The following is a 16,678-nucleotide window of genomic DNA, read 5'->3' on the forward strand; positions in this document are numbered from 1 at the left end:
AGTGTGTGGGTGTGGGGGGTGTTATAACAATTGTTAATACATTGCAGTTTCTGGTCTATTGTACACACTCAAGTATCAATCACTATAATTATTGAATAAATTTCCTAATTTATTTCTCCTTCTCTTCCTGATAATGTCCAACAATTTTCAAACATACTGAGTCAATGCCTTCTAAACATTCTTACATGTAACACTTCCCTGGCTTATGGTGTTAACTTATATCAAAGGGACTATTTGTCATATATATATATATATATATTTACACATATATGCACATACATATTATATCTACAATTTATCTCTTGTGAACTTTGGGAGCAGAAAACACAATAATGGAAGTTAGCTGAAATTCCGTGTAATTTTCCCATGATTTAGAATAACGACTGCTGTTTAATCTACACACATACGAAAGAGTATATGCAGTCACAGAATTGTAGAGTCAAAGTTCTTTCAAGTTCTCTAAACTATTTTAATTTACATATTTGAAAATATCACTAGTTCATGGCACACTCTAGGTAAGAAACAGGTCCCTTACTCCTTGTCCTGCTTTTTTCCACAGTACCACACTGCCAGATTAACTTACTTTGCCATTACTTTTATTTCTTGATCAAACTGTTGTTTCAGTTCTTCAGTACTAATGTCAACCATCTGAAAAAATAAAATAATATACAGTATAATACAATACAATAACCCCAAGTCTCCTAAAGCTAAAAGGGGCACACGAGATCGTCTGGCTGATTCTGCTTTCTTTAAAATAGTAAGGCATCATTCTCCCCATTTTATAGAACAACTGAGAACTAGAAATATTATCAATTTGCTCAAGGTCTCATGGCTGGTGAGTGGAAGGAGGAAAACCTTATAAACCATGTAACTACATAAACCTCACTGAGTCATTGTGGGAACAAAATGAAATAATATGAGACTTCACTGCATAAACATTCTGGAAAAAAAATTAAATGTAATAGAAAACATAAGCAAATTTGAAGGCAAAAAGAAAAACAAGACCTGCAAAAGTATTTGCAACATATATGACAAAGGGTGACTATTGTAAAAATATGTATTGTATTGGTATTTTTAGAATATAATAATAGATTTAAAATATAACAAATCAATAAGTAAATGGTAAACACTCTAATAGAAATGGGAAAAAAGGACATAGGTAAGAATTAGGAAAAGGTTTTCTTATTGTATATTTTCTTTTTTTTTTTTTGCGGTACGCGGGCCTCTCACTGTTGTGGCCTCTCCCTCTGCGGAGCACAGGCTCCGGACATGCAGGCTCAGTGGCTGTGGCTCACAGGCCCAGCCGCTCTGCAGCATGTGGGATCTTCCCGGACCGGGGCATGAACCCGTGTCCCCTGTAAAGGCAGGTGGACTCTCAACCACTGCGCCACCAGGGAAGCCCATTGTATATTTTCTAAACTTTATTTTTAAATGAGAAAAGTAATACAAGGAAGCTATTTTTACAAAATTTTTTGAGAATCTTACCATTTTAATATTGATCATGCATGAAGCACTGTGTAGAGTTCAGCTTCTCTATTTTGTGAATCTCCCCAAATTATATGTAATTATGTAATTAATTATATGTATAACTACATTTTTTATAGGGACAGAGTCCGTAGCTTTCAACAAATTTTTAAATGTTAAGAACTGCCAGCTTAGAATGATGTTTATTTAAAGAAAATACACACTGAAATCATATATTTCCTAAAGATTAATTTAAAATTTATTATATAACACACTAAGAAGCAACTCTTCTCTAATTCTTTGTCTTCCTGAAAGTATAACTTACTGCTGCAAGCTTCTTCACTGCTACAGTCCTGTTGTTCACATAGCCTTTATACACAACTCCAAATCCTCCCTCTCCCATCTTGTTACCACCGACAGAAAGGGGTCGTTCATCAAAGTTATTTGTGACATCCTTCAATTCATAATATGAAAAACTGTGAAAACCTATAATGTCAATAGAATAAGAAAAAAAGGGCTTCAGTAAAAAAGAAACTGGTTTTAATAACTTCAGTATTTTCTCAATTTGGATATTTCATACATATGCAAATATTTACAATTTTGTATTAGGTACAGTGGAAGAGAGTAAAACCATTTTTAAAATACAAATTTTAAGGTTTACCTTGAGAATTCTGTTTGGTGGTCCTCCACTTAAAACTCTAGTCACTTATTTTCTTTATAAAATGACCCTTTTAAGTTATGTAAATATTCACTTTTTTTTTTCATAGCTTCTGTGGTTGTTCATATATCCTATTGCCTCTACTCACTTATAACACTGACTAATACAATGAAGATGGCGCTTAATAAATCAGGGGAAAAAAACAACCACAAAAGAGCTATTACCAGAGTGCACAAACAAAAGGAGAGATTGATTTTAAAGCAGTGATGGTCTTAATAACAAACCCACTAGTGTAAAGCACTGCAAATGTTACTTACGTGTATCAGTAACTTCTAAACTTCTATTTTCTGGACACGAGGAGTCAGGTGGCGTATAGTTTTGTTCAGTATTCTCATCAGATATCACAGGTGTCCTGTCTTTGCCATAGAGGGGCATATGTTTCTGCTGAACTGTTACAGTAACTTTAGAAGGCAGTGTATTAATAGTTTTGGGAACAGCATCTAACAAATGAAATAAGATACAAGTTGTCATTCCATTAGAAAAAGTGTTTGTGAAAAAGGTAAATTAGGAACTTGGTTCACTTAACATCATTCCAGTTTCTACACATTAGCCCCACATTTTCACAGCACTACACAAGAAGCTACCTAGTAAGAATTTGTAAGTTTTGATAAGGATGGGTAAGGCAGTGTTTCCAAAAAGTGGTTCATAAGCCACCTGCAACAGAAGGACTGAAGTAGTTGTTTAAAAACTTAGATCTTGAACCTAATTCAAGAATTCTGATAATGAGGTCTAGAGTACAGCCTGGGAAGCTACATGTTTAACAAGAACTCCAGGGGATTCTTATGCCCTCTGTAGGGTGAGTACCACTGGTGTACATGGCATCAAAGGGAGAAAAAGTAGCTTATGAGGAAGGCAACTAGACACCAGCCCACTGGAACACAATGCAAGGAATTCACGATCACAGAGTCCCATCAGAGTGGAAGTTGAGGGTGAAAAAAGGCAAGAGTTTTTTCTCATCATTCTAAACTTCTTACTGGCACAAAACCACCTGACTTTAATGGTGGGATGAGACTCAATCCTGAAGCCTCCATTTCCTTAGCAGCAAGTCTGCAGTGTCTGGCGTGCTTGCTAAAGAGTTGGGGAGAGTTGAAAGGATGAAAAGGAGTCTTAAATGTAAGGCTCATCTACTATGAGAAAAAAGTAAGAGTCAGAAGAAATGTTCCTATTTCTGCTACTTGTCTTTCCACCCTAATTATTGATACCCTAGACAGGCTCAGTTTACCTGGTAGCAAAAGACTTGCAGGGGCAAAAAACTCATTTTGGACCAAAAGATCCACGAGATCACCAACTGTGCAATTTGTGGTGCCCCAGTCAAACAGTAATTCACAAGTGGGACTTTTTCCAGTTTGAAGTAATGCTTCAAATCTCCTTAAAGTAAGTCAAAGAGAAACAAGATTAGTAATGTAAACAGAGTTAACATGTAAATAGGAATTATTCCCCCCAGCAGCACCCCCCCGCCCCGTCTAGTCCCGAGCACTTCCTATAATACAGCAAGAGAATCAGCAAGGATTACAGAGAACAGGAAAGATAGGCAGAAGGAAAAAAGATGCTGAAGAGGATGATAAGTCGACAGACACTGTGTACTTACAGTGGGCTACAGGGTGCACACACATGGACCCATTTAACTCTCGAAAACACTATGAATATCATACTAATTTACCAAACAGCAAGCGTGAGAGGTAAAGTAAGCAGCCTACAGCCACACTGTCCATAAACTGTATACAAATTGAGATTCAAATTCAGATCTCACTTGACAGAAGGGTATACTCTCAACCTACTAAGCTATATTACTTCCCTACATGACATACTCACTCTGTTAGCCATATGATTTTTAATAAACCAGCCTGCTTAAAGAAATAGAATATACACAAACTTGGAGAATTATCCCAAGTTAAGAAATAGTTTTATTTCTATAGTTAAGAAATATAGTTCTTAACTATATTTCAGTTAAATTGAGGGAAAAACACAGAGCAGTTTTTCATTCAAAATTTCTTTAATAACTAGTTTTGAAAGTAACATTTAAAAACTTGAACAACTTGGCTTTTCCTGAAATTTTTTTATTTCAAAAAATTTCAAACCTACAGAAAAGTTGAAAGAATAATACCACGAACAGCCATCTGCTCTTCATCTAGATTCACCAAATGACCAATGGATAACATTTTGCCATGTTTGTGCTCTCACCCTCTCCATCTCTGTGTCTGTGTGCTCACTTTACAGAGTGTAGGTCAGATGCCTTGTAGAATTCACACAGTCTAGATTTGTCTGACTACTCTCTCACGATTAAATTCAGGTGAAAACATGTTGGTAAGAACAGTACAGAGATGACAATGTGTCCTTTGCACTGCATCACATCTGGAGGCACATAATTGCAGTTTGTACCATTATTGACGACACCAGTTTGATTACCTGGTTAAGGAGCGGTACTTCAGATTTTTTCTCTATAAAACTACCTTTCCCCTTTGCAATTCATAAATAACCTGTGGATAATACTTTGAAATCGTGTGCGTATCTTGTTCACTAACAGCCTTTCACCTTGTGATTTTAGCACTCGCTGACGAGCCCTCCGTAATCAATTACTCACTGGTAGTTGTAAATTGGTAACTTCTTAGTTCTATCATTCTTTCAATAATTATGTGCCGCCATTATTCTGTAAAGAAGAGTCTTTTCTCCTCACTACCACTCCCTCGACTATGCTCTCAAAGTGTTAGATAGTTAATATCAACAAATTGTCTATAAAAATGGTTTTCAAGGTTTAAACTTAAGTTTCTTCCAAGTAATTTAAGATGCTCATCCTTCATATGAGAAAACGTTTCCTGAAAGGACTAGTATGGGAGTTAAGGCTTCAGGTTTTTTTCAGGTTAATGCTGAAAATCACAAATAAATTTCTTTTCCCCTTGCTCCCAAAGACAGATTTTGACATAGGTTTGGGCTGAAATAACTGGCAAAAATAACATGTGTACTTATATCTTACCCTTAATCAAGCAGAGACAAATAGAAAGATGGAAATTATCTGAAAGTAGTGTTGAAAAATCCTGGCTAAGAACTAAGAAGTCTATTCATAGATGTGTACATGTACAAGCAACTTTAAAATGTCACATTTGAAGAATTCCTAAAATATACTGTTAAAGCGAATTAGAGACTCACACACTTTTAGGCTCCAGAATTTTACTACAGATTCTTAAAATATTCTTATGTTACTTCACTCTGGAAATGACAGGTATGAGGCAGAGTGAACTAGGCTCAGCTTGCCAAACAGAAATTTAGAGTAAAAGTTGGAATCTTGATTTTAACCTCAAAAACTTATTTGCAATATCACAATATTGACCTAGCTGATATACTGGAGAATGAAGCAAAAATTGCAAAAAAAAAAAAGGGGGTGTGTATGATTTATTACCATTATCTCCCCTAGAGAGAGGTTTATTTTCTGAACTGCAGCAGTAGACAGTATTTGTACCTATTAATCATTCTAGATTGTGATGTAAGAATTTAAAAAGAATTTTACGTTACCTTATGTGAAACTGATTGTATCTATCATCACCAGATGGTTTTTTAATAGCAACTGCTAACTTCTTCCATCCTTCTTGAGGATCAATAAAATCTGACAGCTTTCTAATTAGTCCAAGATTGAGGCAGCGCACATATGTTGATGCTGTTATGGGTTTGTTCATCTTTTATTCCTAAAATACGGAAAATTCTCATTAAAATCTTACAGTAGCTTTAGCGATGACATCTGTAAGCTTATACATCACACTTTGCTCTAACTTATTAAATGTTGGGAACTCATTACACCATAATAAACGAACACTCCGAAGCCAGGTAGTTGCTATTTTCATCTTTCTCCATCTCTAAATATCAATAAAAAAATTACAGGATTATTTTTGTTCCGGCACTAACATTTTCCAAGTGAAATTTACACAAGGGAGCAAAAAGTTTACTTTTTCAGAAAAATTTATGTAAACATATTCAGGAATCAAATCTATTAAGAAAAAAGTTTTCAATTTAAAATATTTTTCTCAGTCCGTATTTATTTACTATTAAACATTTATACAACACTCTTTGGTGGAAGTAAAAACAAGTGTCTTGAAATAATTTGTACAGCATTAAAAGATATGGTCTATCCACTGACTTTTTACATAACATGTTCTTCCTTGGTGCAGCCACGATTTCTGAATCCATCAGATCTGCCTGATGACAATTCATTCCCTACTAAGGCAAACCCTGTGGTTTACCACCTAACTACTCTCTAGACAGAACTTTTATTTCCTCAGTCCCCCTTTTCTTCTGCTACTCCACCCTGGAGAGCTGTAGCCGGGGATAAATCTCACAGTTTTACTTGTACACCAGCACTGCTGAATACAGCTGTGGAGAACCAGGTAACTGAGCAGACTGGTATAAGTACAAATTTAGGGGACCCTTTTCCATCGGGCCTTCAACACTGCTGTTAGTCCTTTCACTTGTCTTTGCTCATCCTCCCTGGTGACTATTTCACACCTTTAGCTCTGTCCATGTGGTTTTATTTGATCTCCATCTCCCTCATTCTCAGCAGGTGGTCACCTTTCCTTCTAATTAATCAAAACAAATAGATTTAGATATTCTTCTGTCAATTACTCTCCTGCTCCCCTACATATCTTTATTTTTAAAGTGTAATATAATTAATTTTTGGAATAAAGAATAGATTCATGTGGTATGAAATTCAGACGTTACAGAAGAGTAAGAAGCAAAAAGTCTCCCTGTGTCTTGTGCCTCTTGTATTAGCATTCTCTTCTCTTTGGCCTTCTTTGACCACAGCTAGGTAGGTCCATCTACTCTCAACTTAATTACCTTTCATCACTGCACAATGTATTTGTAATCATATATTTATTTGTTTAGTTGTTTACTAATGGTCTACTCCATTAGACTACAAGCTCCATGAATTCAGGGTCTATGCTCATTTTATTCACTAATATGTAACTAATTACTAGCGCTTTGTAGATATTGGTGTTGTTAAGGGTTAGGAATGAATGAATTTCTTGCCCAGGACCATGCTAGGTGGTTTATATATTTCACTTAATCCTCACAGTGACTAAGGCCGTTTTATCATCTCTATTTCACAAAGGTCGTAAGTGAAAGAGCTAGGTCTTGAACCATATCTGACTCCAAAATTCATGCCATATGTCCCTGTTTCTCTAACTCAATGCATTGTTCATGTCATTCTCTTTTCTAGAAAGACCAGTCCTTTCATTCATTCATAAACTCAATAAACATATATGTCAGGCTTTGTGCTAAGTGATGGGAGCTACAAAGAAGAGAAAAGTCTTTGTTTTCAAGCTTCTCAGTCTAGCAGGGGGTGCTAACAATTACAATGAGAATAAATGTTACAAGAAGTGTGAGCAGAGTGTTACTGGGGCCCAGAGAAGAGGCATCAAGGGAGGCAGTCTGAAGGAGGTATGCCAAGACAGATTTGGGGGGTGAGAGGTTGGAAGGATGAGTGAAAAGCAATGGGGATAAACCCAAAAGGAAATTCCAGGCAGCAGGAATAGCATGGGAGAGCATGGGTTAGGCAAGTAGTTTGTTAGGGCTGGACCACAGGACGCATGCCATTAAAAGATGAGATTGGAGAGGTAGGCAGGACCAAGTCATCATGTGCCTCATATTCTATGACAAGGGGTTTAAACTTTATACTAAAAGTTACAGGGGAGCCAATGCAGGATTTTAAGGAAAAGTGGTATGTGATCTTATGTGGTTAAGTGGATTCCTCTGGATGAAACACTGAAGGAATGTATATTAAGGCAAAGAGAACAGTTTGAAAATTTTGCAATAATCTAGAAATGAAGGCCTGAAGAAAGAAGTATACGGTTGGGTAATGGGGAAGAAAAACCTCCAAAGGTGTAGGAGGCCAAATCAAAGTAATTTCAGGATATTAGAGGGAAAGGAGACTGAGGGAAACAAAGAAGCTGATTCCTGGCTCTTTCAGCTTGGGTAATTATGTAGATGATAGAGGAAATAATGTGTTCAGTCCTGGTCATGTTAAATGTGAAATATCTACCTCTGGCACCACCTAGGGGAGTTGGCACTAAGTAGCTCAATATATGGTCTGGAGCTTAGGAGACAGGTTCAGGAATACTCATATATTCATACATGAATAGTTGGTTGAAACAACAAGAAATATAAGCCTGTCTATTAGGAGTATATAGAATGTGAAGGAACGAAGGAAAAAAAGAAACTTTTAAAAGTACTGATGCGTCATGGAGGTAAGTAGAGAACCAGGGCAGTAGAATACCAGAGATTTCTAGAATTAGCCATAGGTTGGTATAAAAGACCCAGAGAGGTCGAAAAAATACTGATGGGTAACCAGAAGGCCTTTGGGTGACTTAACTGTTTTAGTGGAGCAATGAGTACATGGTAGAAATGCATTTTCCAGGAAGCCTGGCTATGAAGGGAAGGAGAAAGGAAGAAAGGATGAAAGAAAGAAAAAAAAGAGGAAAGAAAAGGAGCAGCTCTCAAACTATGTACCCTTTACATGCTTAAAAATTGCTGTGGACTCCAAAGAGCTTTTGTTTATGTTGGTTATATTGCCAATATTTACCATGTTAGAAACTGACACTGAGAAATTGAAAAATTACTTATTCATTAATTCATTTTAAATAATAATAAATGTACTACATGTTAGCATACATAATATATTTTAATAAAAACTATATTTCCCCCCAAAATATGAGTGAAATTTTTTTATAGTTTTGCAAATCTCTTTAATTTTTAGCTTAATAGAAGACAGCTGGATTCTAATATCTGCTTCTGCATTCAGTCTGCGGCAATGTATCATTTGGGTTAATGTATATGAAGAAAGTCCAGGTTCACACAGACATACAGTTGGAAAGGGAGCAGTATTTTAACAGCCATTTCACAAAGTAGTAGTTTTCTTTGACGTTATACTAAAACTTGATAAGTGACAATTTCCTGAAAGTTAGCTGCAGTGTGGAATCTGAAACCATATCAATGAACTTTGTCACATTAAAATCCATGGCACTCTGAATGAATCTTTTATTCATACGTGATTTCGACCGTATGAACCTCTTGAAAGAGACTCAGAGACCCCAAACACCCTCTGGGAACTGCTGGTTTAAGGTTTAAGACAAAACTTGGTTGAAGATATGAAACGGATAGTAAACAGAGGTGAAGGGGTCAACCCTGAATAGAAGAAAACCTCTTCTTCTGAATCTAACAGGAGGGAAGCAGAGGTTTGGACACAGATATATTTGAAGCAAGAGGGAGAATTCCTATACAATGTTATTTTCTCTGTGAAGCAGGAGGTGAGGTCATCCAGGGCTAGGTTAAGAATCGCTCAAGCACCTTGAGGGCCACCTGGTAAATGCCTACTATTCCTTCGAGCTCAACACAAAAGGCACTACTGGCTTTTCCTGACAGTCATCTCTTTTGCTCCAAACTGTCACCTGGTTATTCTTCTATTATAACAATGATCGTATTTTATTATTTATTGGTCTGCCTTCTCTCCTAGATGGTGTGCTCTCCTGGGCAGGGACCCAACCAAATTCAGCTTCAGCAGCTACTCAGAATATTTGTGCCGAATGCCAGAAGGCTGATTTTTTAAATTAACAAATCACATCTGCCTATAGATTTTACAGTTGCTACATTCACACTACTTTTTCTTATTTACTTATATTTCTCTCCATTGTTAAGAAGTACAATGTGATTGACAAAGCTAGTAAAGGTAGAACTGCTTAGTAATCCTAAAAGCTAGAGCTAAAATACAAAGAACTGAGAATAAGAGCAGTCTATCTGAAGAAGAGGGATAAATTCTGTAACTCTCCTGCATCCAGATTTCTAACAAAGGTGATAGCGTAGGGATGCCAGAAAAGGAAGGCCTTCTAACAACTCCTCCTTGTATTAAAGTCTGGAAGTTCTAAACTTCAAAATTTAAAATGTTACTTAAAACATACATCCATCTATCACCACCAACACATATTTGGAAGAACATACACCAAAATATTAACCGTGGTTATCTCTTGATGGTGATTTTTATGGTGGTTTTGTTTTCATTTACTTTTCTGCATTTTCTGTAATGAAAATAAGTGATATGTGCAGAAAAAAATTAAAAAGTGTCGCCTCTTTCAAAGTATTCAAGATTTTACTTTAGTACATTTAGGATTAATAGAAGTGGAACAGGATATATTGCTTACAAATAAATAAATATATTCATGACTATTTTCTCATACCATTAATTCTCATGGTAAAGAAAATCCATTCATATTTTCACACTAGACAACTCAGCCAAGAATACGAGGTAAGGTGATCATTGAGAAATAATACTAAAATGAGTATCTGCTTGTGGAACCCAGTGCCTTCCCACCTGCATGCACATTCTCAAACAAAGTACAGTTCAAAATAGAAATTCAAAAAATTCATATGAAATGCATTAATAAAGTTTTAAGGTTGTGCTTTACTAACAGTCTGATCAGAGGAAGAGAGTGTAGAGGGGTGGATGGAAGATGGACTTTGAGGTTGCCTGGGCCTGGGTTCTAATGTAGCTCTTCCACAAGCCAACTGTGACCAGAGTCAATAACTCAGTTTCTCTGGACTTTGGTTTCTTCATCTGAAAAACAGAGATGCTCTTACCTAAGAGTTGCTGTATAGATTTTAAATTAACAAACACCTGATTCTATCAATAATAAGTGATCAAAGAAAATGTAGCAATGACTATTGTATAGCAGAAGTTATTCTTATGTCACATTTAAAAAAAAAAGAAATGTGCAGAATTGTATTTAAGCTCAATTTTCAGAATAGCAGTGAAGGACAACTGAAAGAATGGAACTAATAGGTCTGAGAACATAGCTAAGCTTTTCATGGTGAGTGTTATTTTATCAAGCATAGTATTTTTAAAATACTTATAACCTTCCTAAAATACATCATCTACGCATGCTTTCTTAAGCAAAATATTCTAGATATTTTTGGACAACTCAATATCATCATTAAGAACAAAAGCTCATGATACCTTCTAGACCTAATTAATTATATAGGGCTGCCCTTCTTAAATAGGATATGTGCTGGTATTCCATAAATTAAACATCACATACCATTCTCAAACATTGATTTATCTCAATGGTAAGTATTTAAACATCTTGGATATATTTTTTAAAAGACAAAATATTATACATTCATCAAATATTTACTGAGTCTCTATTTTGTGCTGGATATTGATCCAGGTCCCTGGAGATAAAGCATAAGTTAAGTAAGAAAAAAAAAACTGAATTCATGGAGCTTATATTCTAATAGAGAAAGACAGGTAATAAGCATTTGCTTTATAGTGCATTAGATGGTGTCAAGTGGAATGGAAAAAAATAAACTGAGAAAGGGTTTTAATTTTAAATAGGGTAGTCAAAGTAGCCCTCAATAAGAAGGTGCCGTTTGATTAAAGGTTTGAAGGAATGAGAAAGCTAGCCACTGGTATATCTGTGGGAAAGGTTTCTGGGCAAAAGAAATCGTAAATGCAAGGGTCTGGAGTGGGTCCACTGAAAAACAGCAAGGAGACAATAAGACTGGAGAAGAGGGGGCAGGAAAGTAGAATAGATGAGAGAGGTAATGGGGCCAGGTCTCCTCGGGCCCTCATAGCCTTTGGATTGACTTTATCTTCTGAGGGAGATGAAAAGACAGTGGAGGTTTTGAGAAGAGGAGAGACACACTCTCTACTCATGTCTTAAAAGGACACCGGCGACTGCTGCTGAGAATAAAGGATATTAAAGTAAGGGCAGAGAAGCAGGAAGAGACCAATTAGTTCAGTACATCAATAATCCAGGTGGAGGTGCTGGAGGTTTGGATCGGAGAGGTAGCAAAGAAGGTAGAAGTCCTAGGATGATGGATATTTTCTGAGGTAAAGCACACAGGATCCTGTGTGCTGATGTGAAGGGTGAGAAGATGGCACCTTTACTGAGATGGAGAAGCCTGTGGCAGGAGCGAGTTTAGCCTGGAAGCTCAGGAGCTCTGTTTGGACAGGTCGGAAGCAAACTTCAAATGAATGTTTAGTGTGCAAACAGAAGAATTAAGGAAATCTGAACTTTCTGACATATCTCTTCAAGGATTACCCCCAGAAAGGGAAAGGGCAATTCTTAATATTCTCCGCTTAGGGCTCCTTGGGCAGACACGTTTTTGAGGCACTAAGAGAGCCATTTGTTCCCATTCTAAATGGCTAAAATGCTTTCTGAGGTCTGCTTTTCATCCCTTCGTTCCCTCTCTTGTTTCCAGGCTGTCTGTACACTTTTCCTATCTGATAAGTTACTGACAACCCCGCTCCACTTTCCAAGTTCCTGGAAGCCTGACAGAGAATCTTGGGGGGGCTTCGGAATGCTTTCCACGCGGCGAGCCTCTCCGCCGGGTGCTGGTCTTACTTCCTGGTTCTCAGGAAAAGATATTTCATTTCGTAAACGGGTTCTCGGAACACACCGCCCGGGAGTTGAGAAATTCCAGGCGCGGTCTGACCGAGCCACCAGGTGACGTCTCTTCTCGCCCCACGGTCCTCCACAGGTACCACTAACTTTCTGATCCCCAGGGACCCACCCACGTCTTCATCCTGGAGCAACTGCTGCCCACGCAACCTACTTCCTCTCTACCTTTTCTCACTTGGGCTGAAGATAGGCGATTTTCCTTCCGAACCGTCCCTCCACAACCCTGGGGCAGAGGGGCCGAGGCCGGGACGCGGACCTCGGACACCTCGCGGAGAAGGTGGCGCGCACGGCCGGAATCCCTTACCTGCCCAGGCGCTGGGAGCGGGGGGCGGGCGGGGCGCCGCGGGGCTGAGCCAGCGGTCGAGGAACCCGGGCCCTAGGGACGGCTGGGGCAGGCTCAACCCGTCAGGCCCCGCCCAGACCCGCCCCGTCCCCACCCCCGTCCCGCCCTCTTCCTCTTTGTGCCCCTAGGCGGCTCCACACCGTGAGAAATTCCGGGCCTCTTTTAAGGCTCTTCTTTAAGTGGGAGCCTGGCCCTTTAAATAGTCCGTGTCGGAGGCCATTTTTAAGGCTTCCGGTCATGCGCACAGCGTAGTTCAGAGGAATGCCTTCACCTGGACGTAAGGTAGGCCGGGTTGAGTTTCTTGCGCCAAGTGGGGCTTGTGTATGGGTCGATGACAAGATAGGCATTGGGACCCTGCCCTTTCGTCCCCAAGAGGAGGGCGACCTGAGCTAGTATCGCGCCTTGGGGTAGGCGGGGCTGGGGGAGGAGAAGAAGCCGGTGGAGCTGCTGGCTGTATCCGGGGTACTTTTCAATGCGCCTGAAGGCTACGCAGCAGGGGACGTTAGTCCTGCTGGTTGGTGGCAGAAGTAGGAGTGAGTTAGGCGGAGCAACGGCAGTGGAAGGAACTGGAGGCGCTACTGGCCTTTTTTTTAACACCCTCCGAGACTCTGCCCTTAGCCAGCACTTTCCCAGCTTCGGGTCAGCCAGACTACCCCCTTTCTGCCCCGCAAGCTCTTCAACGCATCTGTTGCCTGGGAACACTGCACGTGTGTGCTTAACTCCACGTGGGTTCCTTGGCGGCCTTTCAGCACGGTTCCACTCTTACTGAGATGCTTGGTTGTAATAATTCCCTCATCATTGTATTCTCCTCAGGTTGTTCTACCTATGCCACTAGCTTAGAATGTCTTCATATCTTCTTCCTTTTACTGGGTAAAGAGTAGGTCATTTTTCTTTCCAAGACCAATCCAGCAGCTGAGCTTTTGATCACGTCTCATTGCTTTCCAACTCTTCAAACTCTTCATCAGATTCATCCTGTGCAGTGCTACCAGTCATCTTACTAAAACATCTTTTTGGATTGTGTCATTTTCCTATTCAAACACCTCCAGTGGCCATCCATTGACCACTCAGTGGATTCTAAGTCCCTGACAAGGTGTTCAGTATCTTACCTTGTTCGGCACTAATCCAGCTGTATTTTCCAGAACTGTACTAGAAAACACTTTCTCCTACTGCTCTGTATCTGGACTCTTCAGTTTTCTCTAACACATTGCATATGTTGTTTGTGCATCACTTATGATAGGTCTTTGACTCATTTCTGCCTCCTGAACTGTTTTGAAGACTTGGCCACTTCTTGCGTATGCCTTTACTGATTATTCTAGACAAAAGTGATTTTTTCTTTCTTCCTTTTCACTCTTACAGCTCTTTATTTGTACTAGCTGTTTCGTTTATTCAACAGTCAGTATTGATTATGTGCTTGACACTGTTCTAATTGTGAGATAATCAGTGAATAAGGCTGACAAGGTTCTTGTTCTCATGGAGCAAACATTCTAGTTGGGGGAGGTATACAATAAATAGTGAAGAAAATTATTAGACAGAAATGCTATGCAGAAAATTAAATAGGATTTTGTGAAAAATAGTGGCTTGCTGGTTCCTCTGGATTATTGGTCAAGGAAGACCTCTTTGAGGATGTTATTGAGGAAGTACTGATTTAATCAACAGGAACAGTTGGCACAAAGGAACTGAAGAAGGCCAGTGAAGCTGGAGTGTAGTGGATAATGGGAAAAAGGTACAAGATAAATTTGGAGAATAGACAGAGTCCAGGATCTTAGAAGTCTTCGGAAGCCAGGGTAAGTAATTTGGATTTTATTATAAATGTGATTAGAGGGTTTAAAAAGGGGTTGTGATATGATTTAATTTACCTTTTAAATCATCATTCTGGCTACTCTGTGGAGAGCAGACTATAGTGGACTAGTAATAGAAGCAGAGATTAGAGACCTTCACAGTGTATAAGAATTTCTGGAATGGAAGTCCTAAAGTAGAGGTGACAAAAGGACAGCAGGAATAATCAGAGAGCCGGATGCTTAAAGGTGATGCAACTTTTGGTGATGAGAAAGTCAAAGCTATGACCGAGATGAAGTGGAAGTGGTGTGAGGTTGAGATTGAGGAACTGAGGGACTGCGATGTTAAATGGATGATCCATATGGATGGTCATGGAGGTCATGCTGGATAGTAGATTTTAAGCCTGGTATTAAAGTCATCAGTGAATGAAGAAGAATTGTCATGGGACCAGAGAGAGTATGGCAGCAAATAGTATAGCCTGATGGCATGAACTTCAAAGGAAATGGGATTTGGGGAGGTAGAGGAGGAAGAAATGGTTTGGAAGTAGCAGTGGCAAACATAGAAAATATTTACAACCTCCAGATCCCAAGGTGGGTATGAAAGGAAAAATAGCCTTCACATGAGAGGGCTACAGAAGAAGCAGCTTGGGGAAAATAGCCAGGTTTCATTAGGGCAAGAAACTGGGGAGACTGTGCAGGAAATAAAGGAATGAGGGAAAATAAATATATCCTATATATTCCCTAGGAATTTAGGATATAGAGAATTTGCTGTGATTTCTACATGACATATTAGAAAGGATGGTGTGGAGGTGGTTTTCTAAATTGGTTCAGATTAGTAGAATACACTGTAGAAATGGGGTGAAGGTCCAGATGATGAATTTCCTGGAGAGTGTGGTTAACACAAAGAACGGAGTAGTACTGGTCCCCTGAGCATTTTATTTTTCCTGAATCTCCCATCTGGTAGCCATGGGTTGTGTGAAGAATGAGTGAAGTTGGCTTCAAGAAGGTTTGTAAAGGTTTTTTTCTCTCTAATGCCAGAGAGAGATGGTTGGAATTTTTCTCTGGGTCAGCCGCAAAAGTTTGTATCTGTAAAAGTTTGTATCTGGCTTTCAAGAAGGTTTAAGGTCTAGGGTTAATTTAAGCCTACCTAGAAACCTAATCACATTGCAAGTTGGTTTTAGAACTTCATTTATCTATCAATTTGGACTATTTCTTCCTGTCTTCTCCTCATCCCTTCTTCCATCCCTATCTCTTCATATATAAATATCTAGCTACAGATTCTCTGGAATTAGCTGGAAATTTTAGTTTTCAAGGATGGAGTTCAGACAAATCATTGTAAACAGGCGTATGTTCTAGTCTCTTCTTTGTAAGCCTACAGATGGTATTTTAAAAGTGAACTTGAAACTTAACCCATTTTAATCCTGGAATTTTAATAGATGGAAGCCTGGAGTGGGTGAAGAGTCAAGGTGCAAATCACCAGATATCTCGGTATAAGAGAGTCAAAATACACATGATATATAGAAATAAATTAGATTAGTAATGTCTTTTAAGGGGACTCAGGATTGGAAGGGAGAAGGAGAAGGAGAATTAAATAAATCTTTCAAACCTATTTCTTTTTTTGTTATCCAGAATTTTTCTTTCTGGTAGTTGACCACCTCTCTGTTTCTTTTATAGGCATTGTTATTTGAGAATGGAAGAGGATACAGATTTTAGAATCAGGTTTAGTTCTCTGTGTTTCATTACAGATCACGTGGGATTTCATGGCACCATAAAAAGCTCACCAAGTGACTTTGTTGTTATTGAGATTGATGAACAGGGACAGTTAGTTAATAAAGCCAGTGATGAACCTATTCACAAGGTTAATAAAATACTACCTGGGCCAAATAATTTGGCCAAAAAAACAAACCTAGATCCTCAAAATTTATCCTTTGAAGAGAGAAGC

General features: G+C 38.6%; 1 protein-coding gene and 1 long non-coding RNA gene across 4 annotated transcripts in view; one reads left to right on the plus strand and one right to left on the minus strand.

Annotated features, from left to right (window-relative positions):
• The window catches only part of IRAK4 (interleukin 1 receptor associated kinase 4), a 30,618-nt gene extending 17,584 nt beyond the window's left edge, over nt 1-13,034 (minus strand). For both annotated transcript variants that reach the window (XM_079938388.1, XM_079938387.1), the window contains exons 1-6: nt 12,923-13,034; nt 5,690-5,859; nt 3,405-3,550; nt 2,440-2,622; nt 1,790-1,950; nt 584-648 (exon numbers count right to left, since the gene is read on the minus strand). In XM_079938388.1, coding sequence (XP_079794514.1) covers nt 584-648; nt 1,790-1,950; nt 2,440-2,622; nt 3,405-3,550; nt 5,690-5,850 — 716 coding nt within the window. In that variant the 5' untranslated portion in view covers nt 5,851-5,859; nt 12,923-13,034. The remainder of the gene's footprint in view (nt 1-583; nt 649-1,789; nt 1,951-2,439; nt 2,623-3,404; nt 3,551-5,689; nt 5,860-12,922) is intronic.
• Nucleotides 13,035-13,212: 178 nt separating this feature from the next.
• Nucleotides 13,213-16,581, plus strand: LOC307194000. Of its 2 annotated transcripts, none has more exons than XR_013830476.1 (3): nt 13,213-13,243; nt 14,618-14,745; nt 16,462-16,581. It is a non-coding gene; the product is annotated as an uncharacterized lncRNA (long non-coding RNA). The 2 variants fall into 2 exon arrangements; XR_013830477.1 differs by having other exon boundaries at nt 16,482-16,574.
• Nucleotides 16,582-16,678: the final 97 nt, after the last annotated feature.

The sequence above is a fragment of the Stenella coeruleoalba genome (assembly GCF_951394435.1).
Source record: "Stenella coeruleoalba genome assembly, chromosome: 11".
NCBI lineage: Eukaryota > Metazoa > Chordata > Mammalia > Artiodactyla > Delphinidae > Stenella > Stenella coeruleoalba.